At 38.5% G+C, this 26,595-nt stretch overlaps 1 protein-coding gene across 2 annotated transcripts in view; it reads left to right on the top strand.

Annotated features, from left to right (window-relative positions):
- The window catches only part of CFTR (CF transmembrane conductance regulator), a 140,858-nt gene that overhangs the window by 17,414 nt on the left and 96,849 nt on the right, over positions 1-26,595 (top strand). For both annotated transcript variants that reach the window (XM_075208975.1, XM_075208974.1), the window contains exons 2-5: positions 16,123-16,233; positions 17,656-17,767; positions 21,563-21,778; positions 21,874-21,963. In XM_075208975.1, coding sequence (XP_075065076.1) covers positions 16,123-16,233; positions 17,656-17,767; positions 21,563-21,778; positions 21,874-21,963 — 529 coding nt within the window. The remainder of the gene's footprint in view (positions 1-16,122; positions 16,234-17,655; positions 17,768-21,562; positions 21,779-21,873; positions 21,964-26,595) is intronic.

The raw sequence follows: 26,595 nt of genomic DNA, 5'->3' as shown, positions 1-26,595 counted from the left end.
AAAGAAGTTAATTGAAGGAGAGAGTTGCAGAAGAAGTGAATTGACAAAGGATTCTATGAATTAATTGGTAAATTGGCAAATTTAAAATTGGGGGGTAATTAATTAAATTACAAATGAACTTAAGGAAGTGGGGGGGATAGAATAAAGTGGAGGGATGAAATAAATTAGATGAGGGGACTGGGAGGAACAGATAAACCAGCGTCTGGCCAGCCTGGATTTGTGGAAAGTGCACATAAGGACGGGCCTAGTGTGGCAGGGTTGCAGGTATCTGGGGCTGCCATCCCAGGGTTACTGGGGAGACTGATGTAAGTGACCCAGGGTGATTAGGGGCTCCGGTGACTGACCTGCCCCATTCTTGAATTCAACTTTTGCTTTTGCCTGGTGATGCGGTGACTCCCAGATGCACTCCCAGTCTATCTGTTACTGGGTGCCGCCGCATCCTGTCAAAAAGGGAGAGATCAGGAGAGGAAGAACGGAGGTAGAGAAACAAGGTAAGAGAATTAGGGTTGGGGGGTGGCCAAGAGATATATGGAGGGGCATAGCTCAAAATTCATTGTTTATTTGCTATGAAAGCTCACTGTGAATGTTATTTTAAGATTAGAGATTACTGATCCTCTGCTCACATATGTAATTGTTTCATTAAATAAAAGGTGAGCAATTTGTTACTGTACATTACTTAGAGAACTACAACTCAAAGCATTCCCTGTCATGAATTATTGCATGAAGACAAAATGACGTTGCTTCATGTCTAACATAGATATCTGTGAGTTTATCATAATCTTATTATAGCAAGATCATCATGTTCTTAACAATATGCCAGTAACTTGCCTAACGTCATGTAGGGAAGTCTGGTGAGCATGTATATGGTATATATGGAGGATGGTTGGGCATATAAGGGGCATGTGGGGAGGTCTGATGGTATGTGGGGAGGTTTGATGCAATATAAGGGACATGTGAGGATGTCTGATGGTATGTGGGGAGGCCTGATGGAATGTAAGGGACATGTGATGTGAGGATGTCTGATGGTATGTGGGGAGGCCTGATGGAATGTAAGGGACATGTGATGTGAGGATGTCTGATGGTATGTGGGGAGGCCTGATGGAATGTAAGGGACATGTGAGGATGTCTGATGGTATGTGGGGAGGCCTGATGGAATGTAAGGTACATGTGAGGATGTCTGATGGTATGTGGGGAGGCCTGATGGAATGTAAGGGACATGTGAGGATGTCTGATGGTATGTGGGGAGGCCTGATGGAATGTAAGGTACATGTGAGGATGTCTGATGGTATGTGGGGAGGCCTGATGGAATGTAAGGGACATGTGGGGATGTTTAAGGGGTGAATGGTCTCTGGGACACATGAAGATGTTTGAGGGGAACCTTTAAGCTAAATTAGTGGTAAATTATTTCCTTTGACTATATTTTCAAGCAAGAGATGTTGCAATAATGTATAGGATGGGAGTATGGAGCAGCACAGAAGAAGTGGGAGAACAGTGGGAAACATATAAATCCGGACATGACATCTGGTGGCAAAAATGGAAAACATGACCCTGCCTACTCTGTGACTCATTGTTGGGTATATCATTATTAATGTTAATTGCAATTCTATTACTGTAGTCTAAAAATTAAATATATAATTGTTAAAAACATAAGTACTCATTTAAAGCTGGACGTACTGTTTTTTGTGTGCAGGATATGGATTTCTGTACTCCACATGTGCACCAAAAACACGTATGCATTGTCCATATACAAAATATTTACACATCTTTGACCTGCATTGTGAGTCACAGAAACGAGTCTCACGACACCTGGAGAGGCGATCAAGGTGAGCAGGGTCGGAAAAACTTAGTCTGAGTACAGTAAGGGAGGGTTCATGTAGTTGTGAATTCATTACACTTTATATGGAAAATGTGTTTTTCACATTTATTAATAACTGTCTAGACAATCACACAGGTGGTTCCGACTGCACATATATATGTAAATGTCCTGTTCATTTCGGGGATAATATGTCCACCTCTAAATGTGTGTCATAATATCATGTCCTGTAGGAGCTAATAGACATGGGGTAAATTTATTAAGCTGCGGGTTTGAAAAAGTGGAGATGTTGCCTATAGCAACCAATCACATTCTAATTATCATTTATTTAGTACATTCTACAAAATCACAGTTAGAATATGATTGGTTGCTATAGGCAACATCTCCAGTTTTTCAAACCTGCAGTTTGATAAATTTACCCCATGCACTTTATGTCCCTAGTTACATATTAATCCCTGAACAGAACTGTACTTATGCCATACCTGTCTCCTTGAAGAAATCTTATATTACTATATATAATAATCTAATTAAATAATTAAAATCCTTGTAATGATCAGAGTTTCAGAAAAAAAAAAAAAAAACTAAATTCAGGAATGTAACCTGTTATCTTTTCTAAACCATCACCATGTCCCTAACCAGAACTATATATAATTATATATCAGATGTGTGCTGCCATGTTCATATTGAGGGATTTCAAGGAAAAATTTGTGTAGATGGATGGGTAATTTTAATAGTCCATTAATAATGATTTACTTACTGATCACAAAATATGTGCAAAATAAGCTGATCAGTAAAGGACACATTAGCCATGTCCTGATCTTCACCCACGTTTCAAAGTCCCCGAGGAATCCTCTTGCTGTCACATTAGTCATAATAACAGGCAATCAGTTCTAATGCAGGAGTAAATTAGCATATATAGGGGGGTATTCATTGAAAAAGGCTGATCGTGGTTACGGCTGCTCATTTCCAGTTACCACAACTTTGCAGATTTTTCTTTGCATGCCATAGGGTTGCGAAGGGATATCCTCAATGTTGCGGTACTGTATTGGCACTTTATGTGTGCAGCCGCGCGTAGCCGCAATCTGCAGTCTTAATTGAGTGTGCCCCATAGAATTTACATGTATGGATACCCTGCCTTTCAATAAATTAATTATTGAAAGTAGGCAATAGTACCAGACCAAGGGGTAATTTATAATAAAAACCTATCTGTATATTCAGGGCCAGGCATCCTTACACATCCTTAGCAAAACTAAATCAACACATTGCATTTAAATGTTATTTCTGTATCAGTGATTTCCAACCCATGGACCAACAACATGCACCACCAAACTGTTTATTGTGGGTCACAGAAAGGCTTCTCACTTTGCTTCACTGTGCAGAAAATAGATTTTGTGTTGTGGGATGAGATATCAGGTCTCTACACATACTTCATCAATAGGACTCCTTTTGCTCCGCCAAGTGCACTTTATACTGGAAAGAGCATGTTTATACCAATATTATTATTATTATTAGTCATTATTTATAGGGTGCCACAAGGTCTCTGCAGCGCCCTACAGAATACAGACAGAGGCAGAACCAACAACAATAAACAAAAATTACCAGGACTTCAAAGCTCCCAACATAGTTACACAGTGGAGATGGAGCAGAAGAATAGGTAGAGAGACAGGAGGGAAGAGGGCCTTGCTTGTGACAGCTTACATCCTAAAAGGAGGGCAAACAGGCAGGAGGCACGATGGGGAGTAGGGGTATCAATTGCAAGAGAGGAGAGTGGATATGGGAAGAAAGAGGCAATATAATAAAATCAGTAAAATGACCAAATGTAATACATGTAATAAAGACAGTTCCTAAGCCACCTTAGTCTTAGAACTCTTATTTCAGATACTTAAATTTTATTTTATTTTACAAGTTGTATTGCCCCATATCCACTTAGTACATGAATCTTATTATGCATACCTACTAACCTTCCCGATTGTGGTGGGACAACCCTGATCTGAAGGCTTTGTCCCACCATCCCAATCGGGACAGCTTGGTCCCGTGAGTGGAAAGTTGGGAAAATCTCCTGTTTCCTGCTACTCTGCATGGCAAAGCAGCGGTAAAAGGTTGACATGTGCACTGTTGCCACAGCAATGAAGGTGTTTGGAGTGGAAGGGAGGAGAGAACGGGCAGCCTAGCGCTTCAATAGCCACAGAGATGTTATCACGCCCCGTCATGCCATAGCCATGCCCCCTGTCCCGAGGCCACCTACCCAAATGTTGGGAGGTATGTATTATGTGCTACCAACTAATATACAAATTTTTAATATGTTTTCATATCATTATTTTGACTGATGTGAGTGAGTTCTCTGTACAGCGCTGCGGAATTAGTGGCGCTATATAAATAAATGATGGTGATGATGATGATTATTTTGAATTTAAACACAATAGATAAAACAGTAAAGAAATTACAATGATAAACATTATTAATGAAAAACTGAACAATCACAAAGCTAATTCACAGACATATTTAAGTCCAGAATGACAAAAGGCTGAGAGTCTGTGGTCTATTAACAATGTGTACTAAGAGCACTGACTATGCAATATAATTGTCGAAATAGATTCATTTAGATTCTTTTGGACACCATACATTAATTCTTAATGAGTTAGGTTTGTGTTGATCCTACTGAATAAACATTGTATTTAATAATGAAATATTTTTATACAACAAGTGAAAAGTATGTGTAGTGAGCACACACTGTGCTGTTAGCTGATATCTGAGAAACAAGGTCAGGGAGCAGTGTGTGAATACCTTCATGTTTTTATTTGACACCGAGATTTTAGCACTTTTTGTGAAGTTTACTAGGGTAATATAAATAGTTACAGATTTACAGATCATAATAAATAAACATAAAATCAACGGGTAGTAAATAAAGAAAATCATTGCATCATTTGTTTAACTATTAAACTATTGTTGCCAAAGCTTTTGTGTAAACACTAGAGACAATCAGACAGACATGTTTTTGTAGATACTTGAAACCTGGTTATACAGTGTGTTGCTATCTAAAGCATTCGATTGTCTGGATTTATTTGGACCCGAAATTTTGTATTAAGAGCTTAGGCACATGAGTGTCTTCAAAACTAAGATACACATATGAGCTATTGATGTATATGCTAAATGGGTCTGCAAGCAACAATGATCAATGTTGATCTGGCATCAGCTTTCTAATGATCCTGTGTGGAAAGAAGGTCTATTTAGCATCATGGGTGCACCATGCCTCTAATGAGTGTCAACCTGAAGCAGCTCCAGGTTTTAGCATACTTGTCAACTTTTCCGCATTGACTTCAGGGAGATCCTGTGGGTGGTGGGCGTCCGGGGGCGGGGCTTGACGAATTGCATCATTTTGGCCACGCCCCTAAATGGCTGTCACAATTTTGGCCAATTACAGCGGGGGCGGGGCTAAAAGGGCATGATATTTGCATCATTAAGCTCCCCCTCCCCCCACCACTTATCTATTGCGGGGGCGAGAACCGGGAGGTTGACCTGCTCTCCCGGGAGGTCTCCCAGATATGCGGGAGTCTCTCAGACATTCCGCTAGAGTAGGAAACTATCTGTTAAAGAAAATAAGCTAGTGAATCTCTAGAGACTAAAGTGTCTTTTACATTTCTGTCTCCATTACTGAAGTCATGTTGTCTCACCTGTCAGTCTTTGATTAAATCTTGGTCTCCATGAAAATGGCCACCTCCATAGGCATCAATACATGGACATAGGACACAATTTCTGAAGTGTGTCATCATGCCACAGATGGCGAAGCCAACCACGTCTTCTACTGGCTCAGCACCAGGGAGAATGCCAGACTCTCCAGGGAGTGAGGGAGATCACCCCTATTTCAGGGAGTCTCCCTGACATTCAGGGAGAGTTGGGTTTTAGGGGGAATGAAAGTGAAAAGCATTATTGTAAATTGACAATATTCTTAATACAAAAGTCTACAGCAGATATGTTCACTGATAGAGAACATTTGTACAATTCAATTTATTTTTACACACGACAATTTTAAACACAGTCTGCATAGCTGGAACTTGAGGTGCTAAGCAAGGCGAACCTTCAGTAGTGTTATCATACCCATTTTAGGAGAATGATTCATATTTTCTTTCACCTGTGATGCTAAAATCAGAATTTATAGTATACTTGATTGAAAATAGCACACAAGTGAATTACACAGGTATTTTCTTATTTCTCATAATTATAAGCCATAGCCAGCATTACCTTTTTCAGCAATTTGTGCTACAGTAGCTCTTCTTTGAGGTTGGTCCAGACAGGCTAGCCTTTGCTCTCCATGCGCATTAATGAGCCTTGGGCACTCATGACCTTGCTGCTGGTTCACTGGTTGTCCTTCCTTGGACCATTTTTCCTAGGTACTAAACACTGCTTACTTTCTCATGTTGAAAATGTATTGTGCTAGTCCTATACTGTTATATCTGCTATGTTTTAACAAAAGTCCCACTTTACTTTCTCTTTGCATGCTGTTAAAATTTTTGTGCTTCAGTTTGTGCAGTATCACTGGTCTCTAGGGGCACAGAGAAAAGGGGGGACCTGGTACCCTGGTCTGTCTGTACAGTGGCAGGAGCCACCAACCTGGTGTGGTCATGCCCCCTTTGGCAACACACACTACACATAACTTTTAATAGAAGCTATATTCTTCATTTATGTTACAATTGCAGTAACCTCTGCTGCATTAAAAATGCTGAAGGTGTTTTTTTAAGTATCCTCTTTTTAATTTAGCACAGGTTAATTTTTAGTTTAAATACTATTAAAATACTACATAAAAAAAAACACATAAACATAGTTTACTCAGTGATACACTGAATTGTATTCTCCAGAAGTGAAGCAGTTATAAAATACGGCCAAGTAATTACAAAGTGTTGTAGGATGTGCAGAAGAGATATTAGTGGCCATGATATAATTGTTTTGCTTAATTGGAAAATCAGTGGGGAAAATTGGTTTAGGCCTTTTCAGAGCTGGGTGCAAAAAGAGAGTACCTTACTCAGAAAACCAGCGTATTTCCATCCCTATGCTGAGCCGTACGCATCTGGAGAGGTATACTCCTCGCATTAGCAGCATACTTGACTGGTTTATGTTAAGTCATCATCATCAGTGCATACTTGAACCTGCACTCTAGCAGGTGCCCACCTGCCTCCTTACAGGCATATGTATGTGCCAGTTTCTGCAGGTCTGCATGATTCACATTTGTGTGAATGCCTTTAGTGTTCTTGGCCTGCATTTGTACACCCCTTGCCATATCTGTCCGGCTTCTCCAAGTGCAGGCGGGAGTAAGGGCCAGGATCTGCATGACATATTTTCATTCACCCAATTTCTGGGCACGCGCAGATTGACCTCACGCTAGCTATGCTACATAAACTGACGTACTCCTTACACTGCATCAGGCTCACTTTGTCCACATTGAGACATGTTGAAATCTCTGTGGTGTATGTGCAGAAATACTGTGAACTGTCTCCTAGGAAAGTGTTAAACACATCTGCTATTATGCATTTATATAGAAACTGTTTTATCCTGTGCAATGGTACATACAGCTATTTCTTTGTGCTATTACGTGACATCTCACTCCTCTTGATTTTCATATAATCTATTCATAATCTTGTGCTTTCTATCAGTGTAAGGTATGCTAAGAAATACAGTGCTTAATAACAGCTTTTTGAAAATGCCTTTTTCAAATTGACAAATGGAATATGTAAATATTTAAACTATAATCTTCAGTTTAATGCTTTTATAGCAAAAGTATAATAAGTGAGGCAATAAGCCAAGGGCTTTTAAAATTATGTGCTGGGGTTTCTTAGATGCACTTACCAGCGAGGGTTAATGTTTTGGTGTTTATAATGCATGCAACAAATAGGATTTTCACTGGGAGGCGTGGCTTGTCCATATAAATTCTGCTCCCAGGGGATGCTGGTTCTTTCCAGTTGCTTATCGTTGTCAATACCACCCACCCGCCCTGCTTTAGTTTAAACTTATGCTATCTAACAAACTTTTTCCCCTATTCAGGGGAGGCACAGTTGGTAGGAGAGCTGTGCAGTTAGAAACTAATCGAAGGTGCTACCCTGATTGGCCGCTCGTCACTGCCCCTTTTCGAAGTACCATGACTCTTGACCCTTCTGCGTGGAGGGCCTCTTGTTGTGCTTTGCCGGCATGGCAGTGTCGAGTCTAGAAAGAGAGCAGTCATGTGACACTAGATTTAGCACCAGCCAATAGTACAGATATCATTCTTGGTTTAGTGGTTGAGCGATTTTCCCCCACGGTTCTTGGTTTAAAGATTGGTTGTTTAGCTGACTGCTATACTCTCTACGCCACTAAGAGGTTTAATGAATTTTAAATAAACTGCAACCTTTTATTTTCCAAAAATATGAGTGTTTTAGTTTAGTTTGCAAGGTCGCACACACATATTTCACCTGGGTATAGTGCAAGAAGGTAAAGACTTCACACTATTATTTTATTTGGACAGAAAACTCATGGTAAATGTTTTACGGTCAGTGTCTGAAACAAAATGAATAAGTGAAATGTAGACTTGACCATCAACACCTGTGCATTATGCTTCGGGCCTGAGAAGATATGTGGGCACTGCCATGGTAGTACTGTTGTATTTCATGTAAGGCATAACTTAGTATATAGACCAGTAAGTCATTCTCTAATTTCTTTTAAGACACTGTGAAGGAATTGGTGGATTTACCCATATCTTAATTGCAATGGGAAAACACTCATTTGACACCAATGGGTATTCATCCATCCCACTTCCTCTAACTCCTGGCCTATGGATGAGATTCTGGGGAACCTACTACTGGGGAGTCCAATTTGAATAGCCAAATATATAATCATTCACATTGACAGAAGATCTTGAGTTCTCTTATCTCATTCAGTAGGAGATTGATATTCTTCAGCAAACTCATATACCATTTCACGTAAACTGACTGGACCATAGCTATACTTTACTCTGACAAGACCACCATATATTACAATATATACAATTGCCACTTTCTTGGGAGTGAGGGTCATTCTCCTGGGACTATGTTTCACCAAAGTTTCAAAATATGCATGTTATAACTAGAGATACTTGGGCTCGGTTTTCCGAAAACCGAGCCCACCCGAACTTAGGGGATCCAAGTAGGCTCGCAAGCCGCCTCGATATATCCGCGCTTCCTTGGATCTGAATCGAGGCAAAACGTCATTGTTGCATTGTCGGATCTCGCAGGTTTTGGATTCCATAAGTACCTCCCTCCCCAGGAGATCCAGCGCCATTGCTCACGCAGAAACAGGGGTAGCAGTGTTTTTGTCCCTCTCCAGTCTCCAGTGCCATTGCTCAGTGCCATTGCTCATACAGAAACAGGAGGGGTAGCAGTGTTCTTGTCACTTTACAAACATTGACTGGAAATTACTGGAAATTAATGTTATTGAGGTTAATAATAATGTAGGGGGTAAAAAGAGCCAAATTATGTGATTTTAGTAAAAAAAATTGGGATTTTATAAAAAAATCTAAAAAAAAAAAATCAAGATCCAAAACCAAAACCAAAACACGGGGGTCAGTGAACAGCTCTAGTTATAACTATATCAAAAACATATATAATGAAATGATCCTGGTCCTGCTTTTAATTTAATTGATGTTCTATCAGGGATGTTCTACTAAGGCTTTGTAATCAACTATAGTTCTTTTATACTGTTCTATGTCTGTCTATTCTCTATTGCATATCATTTTTGTAAGTTTATTGGATTGCAATAATTGCCAGCAGCTCCCACCTTTTGCTTGTCTTAAATCAAGAATGGGATGGGTCTATAACATTTCACAGCTAGTCATAATGTATATAAAACGTATATATAATAGGTTAACAACATAAACTGAAAAAAATGATATGATCAGCGAAGAGTAAGGAGCTAATGGTCGTTTAGTAAACTGAGGCATTGAAAGTAACTATTTATTACTAAACAGATACTACAATCTCAATGTCAACACTGTATGACAGTTTAACTTTTTCATTCCTTTACATTTTTCACCTATATTAAGTAGGACAATATTTTTTTTACTTTTAAAGGTGACATTAAAATTGCATCTTTGTTCTAATAAACATTGTTATAATTGCGCTTACAACTGCCCTGCCCTGGAGCTGGTGCAAAGGGTGAGACTGAAACAGGCGTACTTACGAGAAACCCAGGACTTGAATCGTAATGCCATCAGCACACCCTTACTGTACATTGCCTACATTCATCCGCTCCTTCCCTTCCCCGCTCCCGGCGCTCCGCCCTTCAAGTTATAGGCAGTTGTAAGTGTCAGTTACATCCACACATGAATTGCACGCGATACCGTTCATTGGCGTAAGGTCCGTTTCTAGAGCATGCAAAGAGCTATTTCACACTAGATATGGCATGCAAACAGACATGAATCAGGCCCATATTGTCCAAGAGGGCAAACGACAGGATCCTTTGTAAACTGAGAATGTAACCGCTATTGAATAATTGTTTGCTCACCTAGAATCCTTGCATTGAGGTCCATGTCTTGTCGATCATGTTTTGACATTTCCAATTATGAGTGAATTGACTACAATTTATTTTCATAAACCAAGGAAACTTACTGAACACATTTCTATATATGAAGGTTATTACAATGACATCTGTAAAGTTATGCTTAGATAGCAAGAATATAAATAACTAAACCATCATGATAGGATGATGCAAAATGCAGGAGCGCCACATTTTATGTATAGGGGTCTCACATAAGCCCTTCCTTCCACCTGCTGTCTCTCTTGCTTTTCTTCTTAGGCCCAGAATGACAAAAGCCCCTAAGACATTGCTTAATATATGAACTTCACAATTGCTTGCCATATGCACATGATTTATGCTCCTATATGTTCCATATCTATAATAACATACTGTCTATATGGGGGTTAGTTATGTGGATGCCATAATACCGCAATAGTGCAAGTTAATTTAACAGGGATTGTAAAGTTTTCTTAGAGTGATAGCTACTAACCAGGAGCACTACATTTTAATGTATGTTATGTGAAATATCAGTGGATAAAATTAAATAATGCATCATAAATATCCACTACTAACCACTGGTAAGAGACTTCTCCATGAGACATGTCCAGTTTTCTTGTGCCAGATACCTTTACTTTGCAGGAAACATGAGGGCACCAGGGGGTAAATGTATCAAGCTGAGAATTTTCCGGCTGGTTTAAAAAGTGGAGGTGTTGCCTATAGCAACCAATCAGATTGTAGCTATCATTTTGTAGAATGTACTAAATAAATGATAGCTAGAATCTGATTGGTTTTTCAAACCCGCCGGAAAACTCTCAGCTTGATACATTTACCCCCAGGTGTTTAGAATATTTACTCATGAAGTACCCTACATGTGTATTATAGGGCATGGGGGACCCACATGTTCCTGGAGTTATATCTGTTTGGAGATGACATGTAGCTCTCTCTTATTTTCAGTTGTTCACAGTATATTAGTTTGGATCCACCTTGTCCCTGGAGCAAGCATTTTTTTTAACTCTTTGTCAGTGGGCTGTCCACAGATCAGCATTAATCTTATAAGAAGGTATGGTTCAAAATTGTTATTCTCCAAAATTGCTCAATCATCTTTCACCCTATTATAGCTTCTAATATGGCTTTACATCTTCTCAGATATGTGTGTCTGTGAGCATGTGTGGATTTGGTTATTCCATTGTTCAGAGCTGACTTACAGTAGTATTACATTTCCTCTTATATTGTCTGAGAAAGGCACAGAGATAACATCATAGCTTCCTCAGCCATAAACCTGTAACACTTATCTATGTACGTAATGCTTGAAATCTCAATAAAGCAAACAGCTGTTTCTGGCAAGCACTGCTTTGATTATATGGCCTCAGCTTGTGTTGATGAATGGGATTTGCTTGCGCAGTTGACTTTTGAAGTTTCATAAGGGATGTTAAACATTGATTAAACGTAATCGTGTGAATGTCATCATACTGCAGAAACTTGATAGCTACATTTTCATTGATAAAGAGATGAAGCAATTAATTTTCTAAAGTAAAAGAGAGTATTATGTTTTGAGCCCAACTTGGCCTTTTGAACCTAATTAGTACATAAACCCTGAACTAAATATCTCCTCTTTCGAGTCCTTCACAAGTTGCAAAACAGTCAGTCTGTGGGAAATTGCAGCTTTGGATCTGCTGTGCAGTGTAATTATTTACAACACCTACATTCTGTGCCAAGGAGCATACATTTGTAGAGAAAAATGGCCTCATTTGTGGAGGAGCTGTTTAGTATGGGGAAATGGAAAGTGTTGGGTCTAGTTGGGTGGAGTGAAGCCATTACCTCTAAAGTACGGCAGTCTTGCACCGTACAGTGAGCAGTGCAGAAATCAGATTTCAGAGTTTCAGAACTAGTTAATTACATTGAGATAAAGGAGTAGAGAATGTACATTTTCAGGGTCCTTCCTTGCCACCCTTCCCCCCTCAGCATAATGACATGCTGCCTCATCCTATACATTTTACAAGACACAAATACTTCCCATAGGGAAATATATAATAAGAAAAAAAAATCCTTGAGCATATGGTCCACTGCTATAGGCAAAACCAGTCTTGTCAGGACTAGTGCCGATATGGTGGGGAAGACTCAAAAAATTTTTGTCCATTCCTGACTAGTGCTTGGGGGAACTTTATGCCTCCCTAGGCTGTGGGGGCTGGGGTAATTTACAAGTTTGGGAATACTGGATTGGTTCCAGTATAATGTACAGGGATTCCTAGCCTACCCATTATACCAAAACCTAATAAAAAAATAAACACACATACACAATTTTCAAATAAACTTTGATTGAATAAAAGACCCCCCTAATTCACCTTTATTAAATTTAAAATAAAATCCTTTTTCTTGATTTGTTGTAGCCCAAATGGGGAATAAAATATTTTGTTCTTCCTCATCTTAGTCCAAATGGGAACCATCCCTGAGAAATGACAATAACCACCTACTGTACCCTACCAACAATTGAAGCTAAATGAGCAAAGCTGGGGTTCCCAGAGGACTCACTGTCACTGACAGTCCTTAACATGCAGCCAGCATGAGTAAAGTATGTGCTTGGCTAACATTTATGATTTTGTTTCAATTGTTGGTTAGCACTTCTGCTTCACAGTGCTGAGGTCATGAGTTCAATTCCCGACCATGGCCTTATCTGTGAGGAGTTTGTATGTTCTCCCTGTGTTTGCGTGGGTTTCCTCCGGGTGCTCCGGTTTCCTCCCACACTCCAAAAAAAAACCATACTAGTAGGTTAATTGGTTAAATTAAGCCTAGTCTCTCTCTCTCTCTCTGTCTGTGTGTGTGTGTGTGTGTGTTAGGGAATTTAGACTGTAAGCTCCAATGGGGTAGGGACTGATGTGAGTGAGTTCTCTGTACAGCGCTGCGGAATTAGTGGCACTATATAAATAAATGGTGATGATGATGATGATTGTTTGTAGTGTGCATTGTGGGTCATTTTTTGGGGTGATTTTATTTCCCATTTTGACTATGATGGATAAAGAAGAAAGAAAATATTTTATTTTATCTTTAGTGTGGTGAAGTGGTGAAGAAGGGTTTTGGGAAGTTTTTATTTACCTAAAGTTTATTTATATATTGTGTATGTATGTCCATGTTTTGTTTTCTTTTGTTATAATGGACTGTGTTCTTAGTGATCCCTATCTATTATACTTGGACCACTGGAGACCAGCAGAGGTTATCTAATGCTACTAGAATATTAGGGCTTGTGCATGCTGCCCATGATTTATATATTTTATGCAGTCACTGTACATGGTGGCCTATCTGTATTACAGTTGGTGACTGAGCAAATGTGCTAATCTGCAGAATATGTCCCAAGTATAGGTCTTTGAATGACAAGTGCATTTCTAGGCTTAAAGACACATGTAATATAATGTCCCCGCACTCTTATAGTTTTGAATAAACCGTAAATAAGGCTAGAAAGAGAAGTATTTTAGAAGATAAAAGGAAAACTTTATTCATTTGAAAGGGTTGGTATAAAAGAGGGTTGGGTTGTGATGTCATATTTACTGTAATCCTGAAGATATTTTTTTTCGCACATTGAGATGCACTTTCAGTTTGCAAGGCCTCCCCTGAACGGGGAGAGGAGGTATGGACCTTGTTGTGCGGTTGGAGAACCTCTGTACCGTTGCAAAACCAATGTGATTTTGCAGTGTGCATCAGGTGTGCTTCATAAGTGGGGTCCACTGTAGTTATCTTGGATGTGGCATGCTACAAAGAATGAAAACAGCAAGCTTGAATCAGAACCAGTGCTTGTTATTGGATACCACTGAATGATATACAGCCCTTTTTGGCTTAGAACACTTTAGTGTTTTTTATCTTTGCATTGTGTGACAGCCAATCATGTTAAGAACAACAATCAGTTCTATAGTGTAAGGGCTGGTAGGACTCCTGTAAGGCCGGTGTGCAATTATTCTATTAATGGAAGTATTCATCATACTATATGCACATCACAATGGTATAGTCTTTATATATTCTCGCTGGGCAGCAACCAGGTCAGTTTGGCCAATATAGTACATATATGGTGTGAATATTTTATAAACAACGGTGAAAAATATCCTTATCTTTGTCACTTTCTGACTTTGGACCTACCAACATTGCCAATTGCAAAGTCAGGATAAAATAGGCTACAAACCACACTTATTTCTAGTGAGGCCAATCCACTTTTATCAGCTGTAACTCAGGACTACTGGCAGACATGTGTCAACGTTACATATCATAGATAAAACTTTCATTTTCAGGAAATAAATTCTATATTGTACACCGGGCACCAGGGTTTCCTGTGTCAGCGTATTGATGTATTTTGTGTGGCAGGACATTGTTCTTGTATAATGTATGAACGTTAATACAATTCACACATTACGTCATTAGATATAATGTATGTAGCGTAATGGCTGATAGGTAAATAGGATTCATTTGCTGGGAAGAGGGCATTATATTGTCAAATTCATCTGGTGCCAAAACAACGTGTCCTGTCAGTGATTCCAGTAAATCTGTTATAGTTTAAATGTATGACAATGGGTCTTGTTGTTAAGATGCAAACTGCTTCTGGTCATTTACCTGAGGAGCTGGAACCGGATTCATATGTTATACTTTTTTTTTTTTACTTCTCAGCAAAGCTGCAGCGGAATGTGAAGATTAGACTGATCAATGCAATTCACAGTCCAGCTTTACATGTGAAATCTACATATTTGTATTTTTTAGATGCTTTTTAATGGGGACACTAACATTATCCAGCCTGGGCGCTCTGTGTGGCCACGATTGCTGCAAGCTTTCAGAACTCCTTCACTTGCCTCAGCAACAAGACAAGTGTTTTTTTTTTTTTTCGTTTTTTTCCTGTTATTCTATTTAATTTCTTTTTACCCTTTTAACACTTCTCACAATTTGCCTCTCCAACACTTATCTGGATTACATGATGAATTCATCTCTGTATTATAATGACTGATAAACATCTCACTATATATAGACCTGCTACCGTATGTAAGAATCCACCATATAAGTTTGCCATTCTGAGAGGTAGAAGCCAGCACAAATAGGGCCTGAGTCATCAAGAAAAATAAAGCAAAAAAAGGAGTAAATGTTCTCCAGGACAAACCATGTTACAATGCAAGGGGTTCAAATTAGTTTATTATTTTGCACATAAATAAAAACTGGCTGTTTTTTAATTTAACACACAATTACTTAATAGCCTTATTTTTACACTGAAACTGAAAGTTGATCTAGAACTTGCTCTATCCAAAATATAAATATGTCTCCACATTTTAAATTTAGCGACCCCCTCCAAAGCAACATGGTTTTGCCCAGGTATAAGGTTGCTCCTTTTTTATGCTTTCCTCTCCTTAATGACTCAGGCCCATAAAGTGCAATGATTCTCTAATTTACTGCAGTTATTTTGCATAAAATATGAATTGGTATTATTATAAAATACCATGGTTACTTAGTTGAAATCCTATTTTTATTGATTTATACATGTGTTAATGATTGTTCTAGTGCTATTTTTATACTGTGTACAACAGCACTTGAGGGACATCTTGCTTAAATCCATTTCTTAATCCTAGATTTAATCTCCTGGGAATATACCATCTACTTTTCTCAATGAATACTGGCGCGAACATACGTGTCAATCTGTTTTTCAGTCTGTAGTTGCGTTCAGCGGTACAGATGGTGCAAATATCCAATATTATTCATTATGCCTGTATCTGTTTGGTCATTTTCTATACAATTGTTATAAAACGTAAAAATGTGGGTGTTGTGTCTCATTTCAGTTGGACCAAGCCTATTTTGAGGAAGGGATATAGACAACGGTTGGAATTGTCAGACATTTATCAAATTCCTGCTGAGGATTCTGCAGATAACCTATCAGAAAGACTTGAAAGGTAAGGAGATCTGTATTTTCATCACTTTGAAAGAATTATATGAATTCACACAGTATTTTTGCCACTTAGTAATGTGATAATAAAGTTGAAGAGGACAAACAGACAGATATTCAGTACAATTAATATGGTCACATTATAAAGTAATGGGTCTGTGAACATTTGCAGGACATGATAATAAAAATCAATAGTAAAATTTCTCAAAAGCAGAGTCAATAAGTCCACTGCACTACAATGAAGTATAACTATAACCTTCCAGGGCACTAGTCCATCATACTGTGTAATGATAGCCAACATCCTGAGGCATTGCCCCCTTTCACTGGAACGACCTCCCTCGCTCCATCCGTCTCTCACCCAATCTGTGCTCCTTCAAACGTGCACTTAAAACTCACCTGTTCCTTAAAGCCTACCAACCATCCACTTAACCTCTCATCTCTTCTGCTCGTTCTCCCCTGGTCCCTCTTTCCTCTCCCCTTTGCTTCACTGGCTCCCTTTTGTGCCTGATTTGTTTACCCTCCCTTAGGATGTAACCTCGTATGAGCAGGGCCCATCTTCCCTCCTGTCTCCATACCTGTTTTTCCGCTCCGTCTCTACTGTATTTGTCTCCCCGGAGTTTCTGAAATATTGGTACTTTGTGTTTATTGTTCTGTACTGTTTTAACTTGTATAGTCTACTGTTTGTACCGTGTACGGCGCTGCGGAAACCTTGTGGTGCCTTACAAATAAACGATAATAATAATAATAATAATAATTGTGGGATAATGTATCAGTGTTAATTATAAGCATATTTGAAGCTACAAATTAATAAATACACAGGCTTTATTTGGACTGATGGCTGCTCTAATTGAGGCTGTCAGTGACTGGTTAATCTAGAATCCTGTGCCCTTTAACTTCATGCTGTCTGCCACAATATACAGACTTTTCACACTGAGAAACAAAGTCACTATAAAAACGTAAGAAAACGTCTGATATGCCTTGTTTCTGAATTAGTAGATAAGATGTGATTCTGTCAACAAGTCATCTTTGTCTGCATTGTTACCAGTTAGAATAGTCCGCCTTTGTTTCCATCTTGCTAGGGCCTGGATGAGCTCCAAAAAGCTTTATTTGCCTATTATTTCTGCTTAGGTCTTAAGAACGCTGCCACTTTTTCATACATGCAATGTGACCTTTACGTGACTTAACTCCCTGCCATGAGATATATGGTTAGGTATTTAAATCTGCCAAATACATGAATGAGCCAATGCTGAACTTACGTTTTCAGGATAATGAAGAATGGATCTCACTGGTATTCTGAAACTGTGTTTTTTATTAGCATCTTTATGTAAGCTCTCTTGAGTTTCCCTGGAAATACCTGCGAATGGGTAGAAATGTTACAAGTGTAAACGCTACACATGATAAATAACTCTTGTTTTGTGGTTTCTTTCAGAGAATGGGACAGAGAGCTGGCAACATCAAAGACAAACCCCAAATTAATCAATGCACTGAAACGATGTTTTTTCTGGAAATTTTTTTTCTATGGTATCCTGTTATATCTCGGGGTATGATTACATTTTTGGTTACTCTGCACATTATATTGTTGTTAAATACAGATAATTTTATGATGGCATACATACGTTTTATAGAGGTTTGATTAAGATGTGCATAGATGAACTAATGCAATTGTATTTTACAAAAAAAAACATGTACCCCACATCAACACATCCAAGGGGGAAAATAGCTATGGCCAATTTACAGTGTTGGACATTAAATAACTTCTAATAATGCATCAATCAATCATTTCTTTTGAATTGCAAAAGTTTTGTGAAATGCTTGATGACTCTCACTCATTGAGCTCTTCAACAGTAATGATTTGTCTATGGAACAAGAGACATGATCAAGGTTCCCAGGTATCCCACTTTTTCCAGATAGTCCAGTAGTCGCTAACAATGTTTTTATTCCTGTTTACGCAAAATTCAGAGCTCTGATGCTTCAGAAATAAGAGGATTGGTGGATTTAGGGCCGTATAACTGTTTTTCTTTGTGTGGAACCTACAAATAAACAAGGAGTGTTTTTATAGCACGAGCAAAAATTGGCCTTAGATTATTTACTGATGGTAGCTATTTGAAGGTTAGCTTTCCTGAAACACAGACTGTGGTGTGGGGATGAGTCAATATTTAATAGAGATGGTCTAAGCTAAATATTATTGCATGCCATTTTATTTTTTAATTATTTAATCTACAGATGTGAAGATATTGTTATTTATCCCCCAATATCAATAGTTATTATAGGCAAATAGACAGCAACATTTCCCACATTTAGGATACTACCTCAACATGATATTTATTTTAAAACAAGAAGGGTCACTTATTTGGCGCTTAAGATTGGTAGGACACAAGAGTCAATAGAATGAATGAGACAACTGGAGACAATTACCCCAGCGGTCATGGTAAGGAGCCAACTTGTTAAAATGATCAGGTTTGCCAGATTATTGCCCGCGTTACAAACCCATTTATACTCGTTTACAAACGATGCACATTTCTTATGCACTCAATGGGACTTTCTCAAAATTCATCCAGCAAGGTAAGAAAACAATAACTTCATTAACTGAGGGAGTGACTTTACCAAAACATCTGAGGTTACATTCTAGCCAGTTTATTCAGACATGTGAGAGAATGGATTTATACCGCTGACAGTTTCTCAAACTTGTCACTTGAAAACAGCTTGGCAACCACATGGTCATTAGTGGGATTATTAAGTCTTATATTTCTAAATAAAAAAAAATAGAATTCAAAAACATATGCTAGGAAGACATTAAAAATGATCTTTAAACATTAAACATACATAAAAGAAGTGACATGCATTTCAGCACTTACTACCTGAAATCAAGCATACCATTTCATCATTAAGAGACACTATAATTGCCTGGACAAAACTATGGAAAAAAGTATTTGTTAACCTGTCTGATTTCCATATGCCCTTATATGGACTTCCTGCATTTCCCCAGTATGTTAAATAACAGTCTTAAGACTTGGTATAGGTGTGGTATAATATGGGAGGGACAGAAAGTGCATAATAAATTGGGGGGGGGGGGGGGGGATTTAATTTAAAGGCTAAATATAGAGCATTATTTCATTTTCATTCCGCCTCCAGGATATATTTTTCAAAATGCCCAAAGTGTGGATTGCTGGGTTAAAGCTTTGTTCATAGGAAAGTCCAAGCATTTAAATGTATTGGAACAGAGAGTTCTGATAGGTAAAGACTATTACAGGAATAACATTACCTAAAGATCCATTGTTGCTGCTTTTCAGTCATTGTATTTTGAAACATGCAGAGGAGGGGAAAATATCTGGTTGCCATTATTCCTTTATTTGCCTCTATTGGCAATTAGACAGTGAATCACAAAGAAATGGTTGCAAAACCTTCACCTAAAGGAAATGAAATAACATGTGATTCTAAATAAACTGTTGCTAAAAGATTCCAAAGAGACACAAAACAACACAACAAAATTTTTTAAAGATATAGAAAGGTTTATTATTAACACCTTATTCACAAAAAGAACTACAACACTTAATACTACATTTAAACATACAAACAAATGGAGATGTAAGCTTGATGCAGGGAGCAGCCGCTGAGCAGTAGAAGAGGGAGAAAGGTTTGTTATTGTTAACAGAACATATATGTGCAATTTTCCAACAAGTGCACGTTGATAACACTGTACAATTACTTGACAAGGTTCATTGGGAGAATCTTTTGAAATTATGGAAACTGAAATAAAATATGTTAGAAAAAACAACCAAGAAGAGTGCTCTATATCCTATGCCTCATAATGCTGCATTGTATGTTGCTGATGGGAAGTGAGCGCATGATAAAGCAGTAGCTCAGTATCAGCTCACATCCCTTCCTCTCACTCCTTAGCAGCGAGGCACAGCGACATCACACTCTCACCACAGGGCTTAGAGTTATTCCCAATTTCAGTACACTGGAGGCAAGTGGGGACTAGGACAGGTAGTGCTGAGTACACTGACACAGTTTTTAAGAAAATTACAGCACAAATGTATGGAGAACATGTAAAGAAATTTATATGAAACCAACACACAATCTCCAAGTAGGCCAAGTTTGGATCATGGATTTATTATCCTGGTAGGATACTCTTCTTCTCAACTACATAATCTTACATGTATTGGTACATGCAGAATTCCAGCCCTATATATATATATATATATATATATATATATATATATATATATATATATATATATATATATAATATATATATATATATAAATATATAAATTCTGCATTTCACACCCCTACGTACATTTTCTACATATTTAACTTGCCATTTGTTTATAATTACTTCCACTGGCTCTTGTTAGTTATACTGTATAGTTTCCCAAGCTCGGATCACTCTCTCAGTCTACACACCTCTCCAGTGGTTATATTTCCCTCACTGCTGAGTGCACATTTGTTGCCTTAGTTGTCTGGCCTGGCCTTGGTCACTAGTTTCATAGGAGGATTTTAGAGGCAAAAATATCAGTTTGCAAATACTTTATGAACAACAATGTTTAAGGTAGTTGTGGATTTCTATGGGGAAGATACAATACCAGTAGGTAAAAACTTGAAAATGAAAATAAATTGCACACCCGTTGTTAATGGAGTGCACCTATTGTGGCCAAATGCTAAGAGCCATATACAAAATGGTTAGCACTTGTCCTAATATAACAATCCTATATATACACATGAATAAATGAAAACATGAGTTATACAAAACAGCAATTTCACAATAACAACAAGAACTCTTTCCTTATGACTTCTTGCTGGGTTCTCCACCATTAGCCGTATCAGTTAGCAGGAGAAGGGCAGCATAGGCAAACCAAGGGGGGGGGGGTTCCTAGTGTCTGGAAACCCCCTCCCAGCATGGGGGACTGTATGCTTGAGGTGGCTTTCCTTGTGTATATGATTTGGATAGGAATTGCCTGTGTATATGATTCGGATAGGAAGTGTTGGAGAGCAGCCAAGCACTGTCTAAAATTATAGTCACGCCCCCATGCATGCTGGTCACGCCCACTGGCGGCGCGGTGTGGAAACCCCTCTCTACAAATCCTGCGTTTGCCCCTGGGCAGCGTATAAGGCTAGTGACAAACATTTATCCTACCTTATTTAAATGTGAGATGATTTGAAAAGATAATCATAACCAGAAGCTATAAATCCTTTTTCTAAAATGTATGTTACCACTCACCTGCTTTAATTTACCCCTGCGTTTAAAAGAATCTGACAGTAATACATGACCAGTGTGACTTGAACTCGTGAGGTTATCACATGTATTTGAGCACATTATTTCTTCTTTCTTTCAGGAAGTCACAAAAGCCGTTCAACCACTTCTCCTTGGAAGAATCATAGCATCCTACGATGAAAGTAATACTGTAGAGCGCTCCATTGCTTACTACTTGGCAATTGGCCTTTCTCTCCTCTTTGCAGTCAGAATGCTTCTTCTACACCCGGCCATTTTCGGTCTCCATCATATAGGGATGCAAATGAGGATAGCAATGTTCAGCTTAATTTACAAAAAGGTAAGTGTACTGTATATTCAAACAATGATATGCATGTAGTACATACTGTTCACACGTTTGCTCTTGTAATCCAAATTGCATTTCTGTTGTTACAGACCTTAAAATTATCAAGTAAAGTTCTGGATAAAATAAGCACTGGACAACTTGTAAGTCTTCTCTCAAACAACCTGAATAAGTTTGATGAGGTAAGATTCCATGTAAAATCTATTGATGGGATCAAACATTTGAAAATATTATTTACAAATGTATTGACCAAAGAATATGTAAAGAGCTGGAAAACCCACGTTGTTTGATAAGTTAGTCAATGGAACGCAATGGGCACCTGATTGTTCACAAATTCATAAACATAGTATATTATTTTGTCTGAGATAAATGTGTCAACATTTCTTTGTATAGGCAACGTATCAAACATTTTTTTGCTCCATTAAAGACATAAAGACAAGGAAGTTTATTTGGACAGGTTGCGATTTCAAATCTATGATAATTTACATTTATGCACATTTTCATAAAGGATGGGGGAAGTTATTTTTGAGACAGGAATGTGCATGACTGTGGATTTTATTTAATGCACATGGACATGACATTACTAAATAATATTTGAACTGCAGCCTCACATTTTGGTATATTTGTAAATGAACCTTAGTGATTTGGGAAAAGGGATGGATTTCATAAAAATATGGCATTGTGCAACTTCTGTATGATTTTCATGCTGTTCACCTTACACTACTTTTTTTTTTGTTTCGTTTCACTTTCACACTGTTTTACCCAAGGTACACTTTTTGTTTTATATTTTGAAAGTAAGAGAAAGTGAAGTTAAAGTTATTCGATAACTGAATCGATTTCATTTTTATAAATCAATACCCCTTATGCTCATATCACAAAAAACTGATTAGAAATTGATTACATTTAGTAACATAATGTTAATATATTATATATTACTGTTACACAACATACTGGAGAAAACTATTGGCCACTATATAAAATGTAACTTATGAAAGAAACACACACATACTTAACAAATTAAAAACAGATAAGTAATAGTTGTATATATTGTTCCAAATCTAATAATGTATGGGGTGGTAGCTCAAATCAGTTCATTAACCAGCAATATCAGTACAAAAAAGTAATTTAGACTAAAAATGTATATTTAAATAATTTTAGTTTCCATACACAAGACTTATTGATAAACAGGTAAGTAAAATTTTATACTACACTAATCCAATGTCTTCAGGGGTCTCCCATTACCAGTCAAAAATAGAATTTATCATATGGAAATACCTCAAAGATTATATCATTTTCTAAAGTCCTCATTACCGTATGTGACAATGGTGGATCTTTCCCAATGGAGGCTGTTATGGTGCACAAACAGTCTACCGTATGTCCCTGATGTTATTGTCATGCCATTGATCAATGGCTTCAAATCGTTACGCTGATTAAGAATGTTATCAGCTGCATTGGTGGTTGGATTATAACCAAAACAATGTATTTTGAAAACAGCGGGATTCTTTTATCATGAGCAAAACTGCAGCTGCTCTCTTCCTGAGGGACAAAACAGCAGATGCTCTCTTCCTCAGGGGCTGAACTGTAACGACTTTCTTCCTCAACCACAAAACTGCAGCTGCTTTCTTCCTCAGGGGAAAAACTGCAGCTTATTTCATCCTCAGGGGCAAAACTATAACGACTTTCTTCCTTATCCACATAACTGCAGCTGCTTTCTTCCTCAGGGATAAAACTACAGCCGATTTCTTTCTCATTCGCAAAACTGCAGCTTCGTTCTTTCATAGGGGCAAAGCTGCGGCTTCTTTCTTTCTCAGGGGTAAAACTGCAGCTGCTTTCTTGCTAAGTAGCAGAACTGTAACTACTTTCTTACTCATCCACAAAACAGCAGCTGCTTTCTTCCTGAGCGGCAAACAGCAGATGGTTTCTTTCTCAGGGGCAAAACTATAACGACTTTCTTCCTCATCCACAAAACAGCAGCTGCTTTCTTCCTGAGGGGCAAACAGCAGATGGTTTCTTCCTCAGGGGCAAAACTATAACGACTTTCTTCCTCATCCACAAAACAGCAGCTGCTTTCTTCCTGAGGGGCAAACAGCAGATGCTTTCTTCCTCAGGGGCAAAACTATAACGACTTTCTTCTTTATCCACAAAACTGCAGGTGCTTTCTTCCTGAGGGACAAAACTGCAGCCGATTTCTTCCTCATTCGGCAAACCTGCATCTTTGTTCTTCCTCAGGGGCAAAGCTGCGGCTTCTTTCTTTCTCAGGGGCAAAATTGCAGCCAATTCCTTCCACATTCGCAAAACTGCAGCTGCTTTCTTCCTCTGGGGCAGAACTGTAACTACTTGCTTTCTCATCCACAAAACTGCAGCTGCTTTCTTCCTGAGGGACAAACAGCAGATGGTTTCTTCCACATGGGCAGAACTATAACGACTTTCTTCCTTATCCACAAAACTGCAGCTGCCTTCTTTCTGAGGGATAAAACTGCAGCTGCTTTCTTTCTGAGGAACAGAACTGTAACTACTTTCTTCCTCATCCACCAAACAGCAGCTGCTTTCTTCCTCAGGGGCAAAACTATAACGTCTTTCTTCCTTATCCACAAAACTGCAGCTGCTTTCTTCCTCAGGGATAAAACTACAGCCGATTTCTTCCTCATTCGGCAAACCTGCAGCTTTATTCTTTCTCAGGGGCAAAATTGCAGCCAATTCCTTCCACATTCGCAAAACTGCAGCTGCTTTCTTCCTCTGGGGCAGAACTGTAGCTACTTTCTTACTTTCTCATCCACAAAACTGCAGCTGCTTTCTTCCTCTGGGGCAGAATTGTAACTACTTTCTTTCTTTCTCATCCACAAAACTGCAGCTGCTTTCTTCCTGAGGGACAAACTCTTTCTTTCTCAGGGGTAAAACTGCAGCTGCTTTCTTCTTCAGAGGCAAAATTGCAGCAGCTTTCTTCCATAGAGGCAAAACTGCAGCTGCGTTCTTCCTCAGGGGTAAAACTGCGGATTCTTTCTTTCTCAGGGGTAAAACTGCAGCTGCTTTCTTCTTCAGAGGCAAAATTGCAGCAGCTTTCTTCCGTAGAGGCAAAACTGTAGCTATTTTCTTCCTCAGGAACAAAACTGCAGCTGCTTTCTTCCTGAGGGACAAACAGTAAATACTTTCTTTCTCAGGGGCAAAGCTGCAGCTTCTTTCTTTCTCAGGGCAGAGTTGTTGCTTCTTTCTTTCTCGTAGGCAAAACTGCAGCTTCTTTCTTCGTCAGGGGAAAAATTGCAGCAGCTTTCTTCCATAAAGGCAAAAGTACATATGCTTTCTTCCTCAGTGGCAGAGCTGTAACTGCTTTATTTCTGATGAGCAAAACTACAACTGCTTTCTTCCTGAGGGACAAAACTGCAGTTGTGTTCTTCCTCATCTGCAAAACTGCATATGCTTTCTTCCTGGGGGACAAAGCTGTGACTCTTTCTTTCTCAGGGGTAAAACTGCAGCTGCTTTCTTCTTCAGAGGCAAAATTGCAGCAGCTTTCTTCCGTAGAGACAAAACTGCAGCTGCTTTCTTCCTGAGGGACAAACAGCAGATGCTTTCTTCCTCAGTGGCAGAGCTGTAACTGCTTTATTTCTGATGAGCAAAACTACAACTGCTTTCTTCCTGAGAGACGAAACTGCATCTGTGTTCTTCCTCATCCGCAAAACTGCATATGCTTTCTTCCTGAGGGACAATCTGCAGATGCTTTCTTCCTGAGGGACAATCTGCATATGCTCTCTTCCTGAGGGACAATCTGCATATGCTCTCTTCCTGAGGGACAATCTGCATATGCTCTCTTCCTGAGGGACAATCTGCATATGCTCTCTTCCTGAGGGACAATCTGCATATGCTCTCTTCCTGAGGGACAATCTGCATATGCTCTCTTCCTGAGGGACAATCTGCATATGCTCTCTTCCTGAGGGACAATCTGCATATGCTTTCTTCCTCAGGGGCAGGACTGCAGCTGCTTTACTGCTGAGGGACAAAATTGCAACTGCTTCCTTCCTCATCCACAAAACTGCAGCTGCATTCTTCCTCAGGGACAAAACTGCAACTGCTTTAAAAACATAGTGTAGTATTTTATTTTAGTTAAAATCTAAACACTAATGTGTCTAATAACAATGTTAACAAGTGTCAAATATTTCAGTTGACATTATTATCAAATCTTATTGGAGCGATATTTTTAAGTATATTTGAATTTCTTTTCTAAGTTTTATTTTGTGTGGGGCTCCACAAATCCTTATATTATCTTTTTGTAATATCTAAAATGTAAATATTATATATTTTGGTACAAAATTTATAGCATTTGACTAAATAAAATCAATTTCTAATCAATTTTGATTATTAAACAAAAGGTTGTGGATATTGATTTATGTATTTTCTTATTTTTCAAGCCTGTGGTGTCCTTATCTCTTACTGTAGCTGCTTTGTTTGTTTCTGCTCAATTTTTTTCTTTTGCAAATTAAAATTGCAGCTTTGGACAGACTGCATAGTTCTTGTCTGCACACACAGTACTGTATATTCCTCTAGTTCTCTGCTTCTATCAAAGTAAAGTAAATAGTGCTTGTGATGTTGTCACTTATTATGTATTCAAGACATTAATAATACAGTATTTACTAGGAACTTTTTGTGTATTATGGTGGACAATACTTACTTTATATAAAATGTCAGAATTGACGCCCCCCAAAACATACTGTAATCCCTACTGTGGAATCGGATGTTTAAAATCATTTTTAAGTTCCATACACTGAATGATTTACCCTGCTATGCGGTCAGGGAAGTTGTCTGTGACAGATTATATCTTATAC

The sequence above is a fragment of the Mixophyes fleayi genome, chromosome 4 (assembly GCF_038048845.1).
Source record: "Mixophyes fleayi isolate aMixFle1 chromosome 4, aMixFle1.hap1, whole genome shotgun sequence".
NCBI lineage: Eukaryota > Metazoa > Chordata > Amphibia > Anura > Limnodynastidae > Mixophyes > Mixophyes fleayi.
The sequence above is the reverse complement of the archived record's forward strand: the minus strand, read 5'-3'. Positions and strand labels throughout refer to the sequence as shown.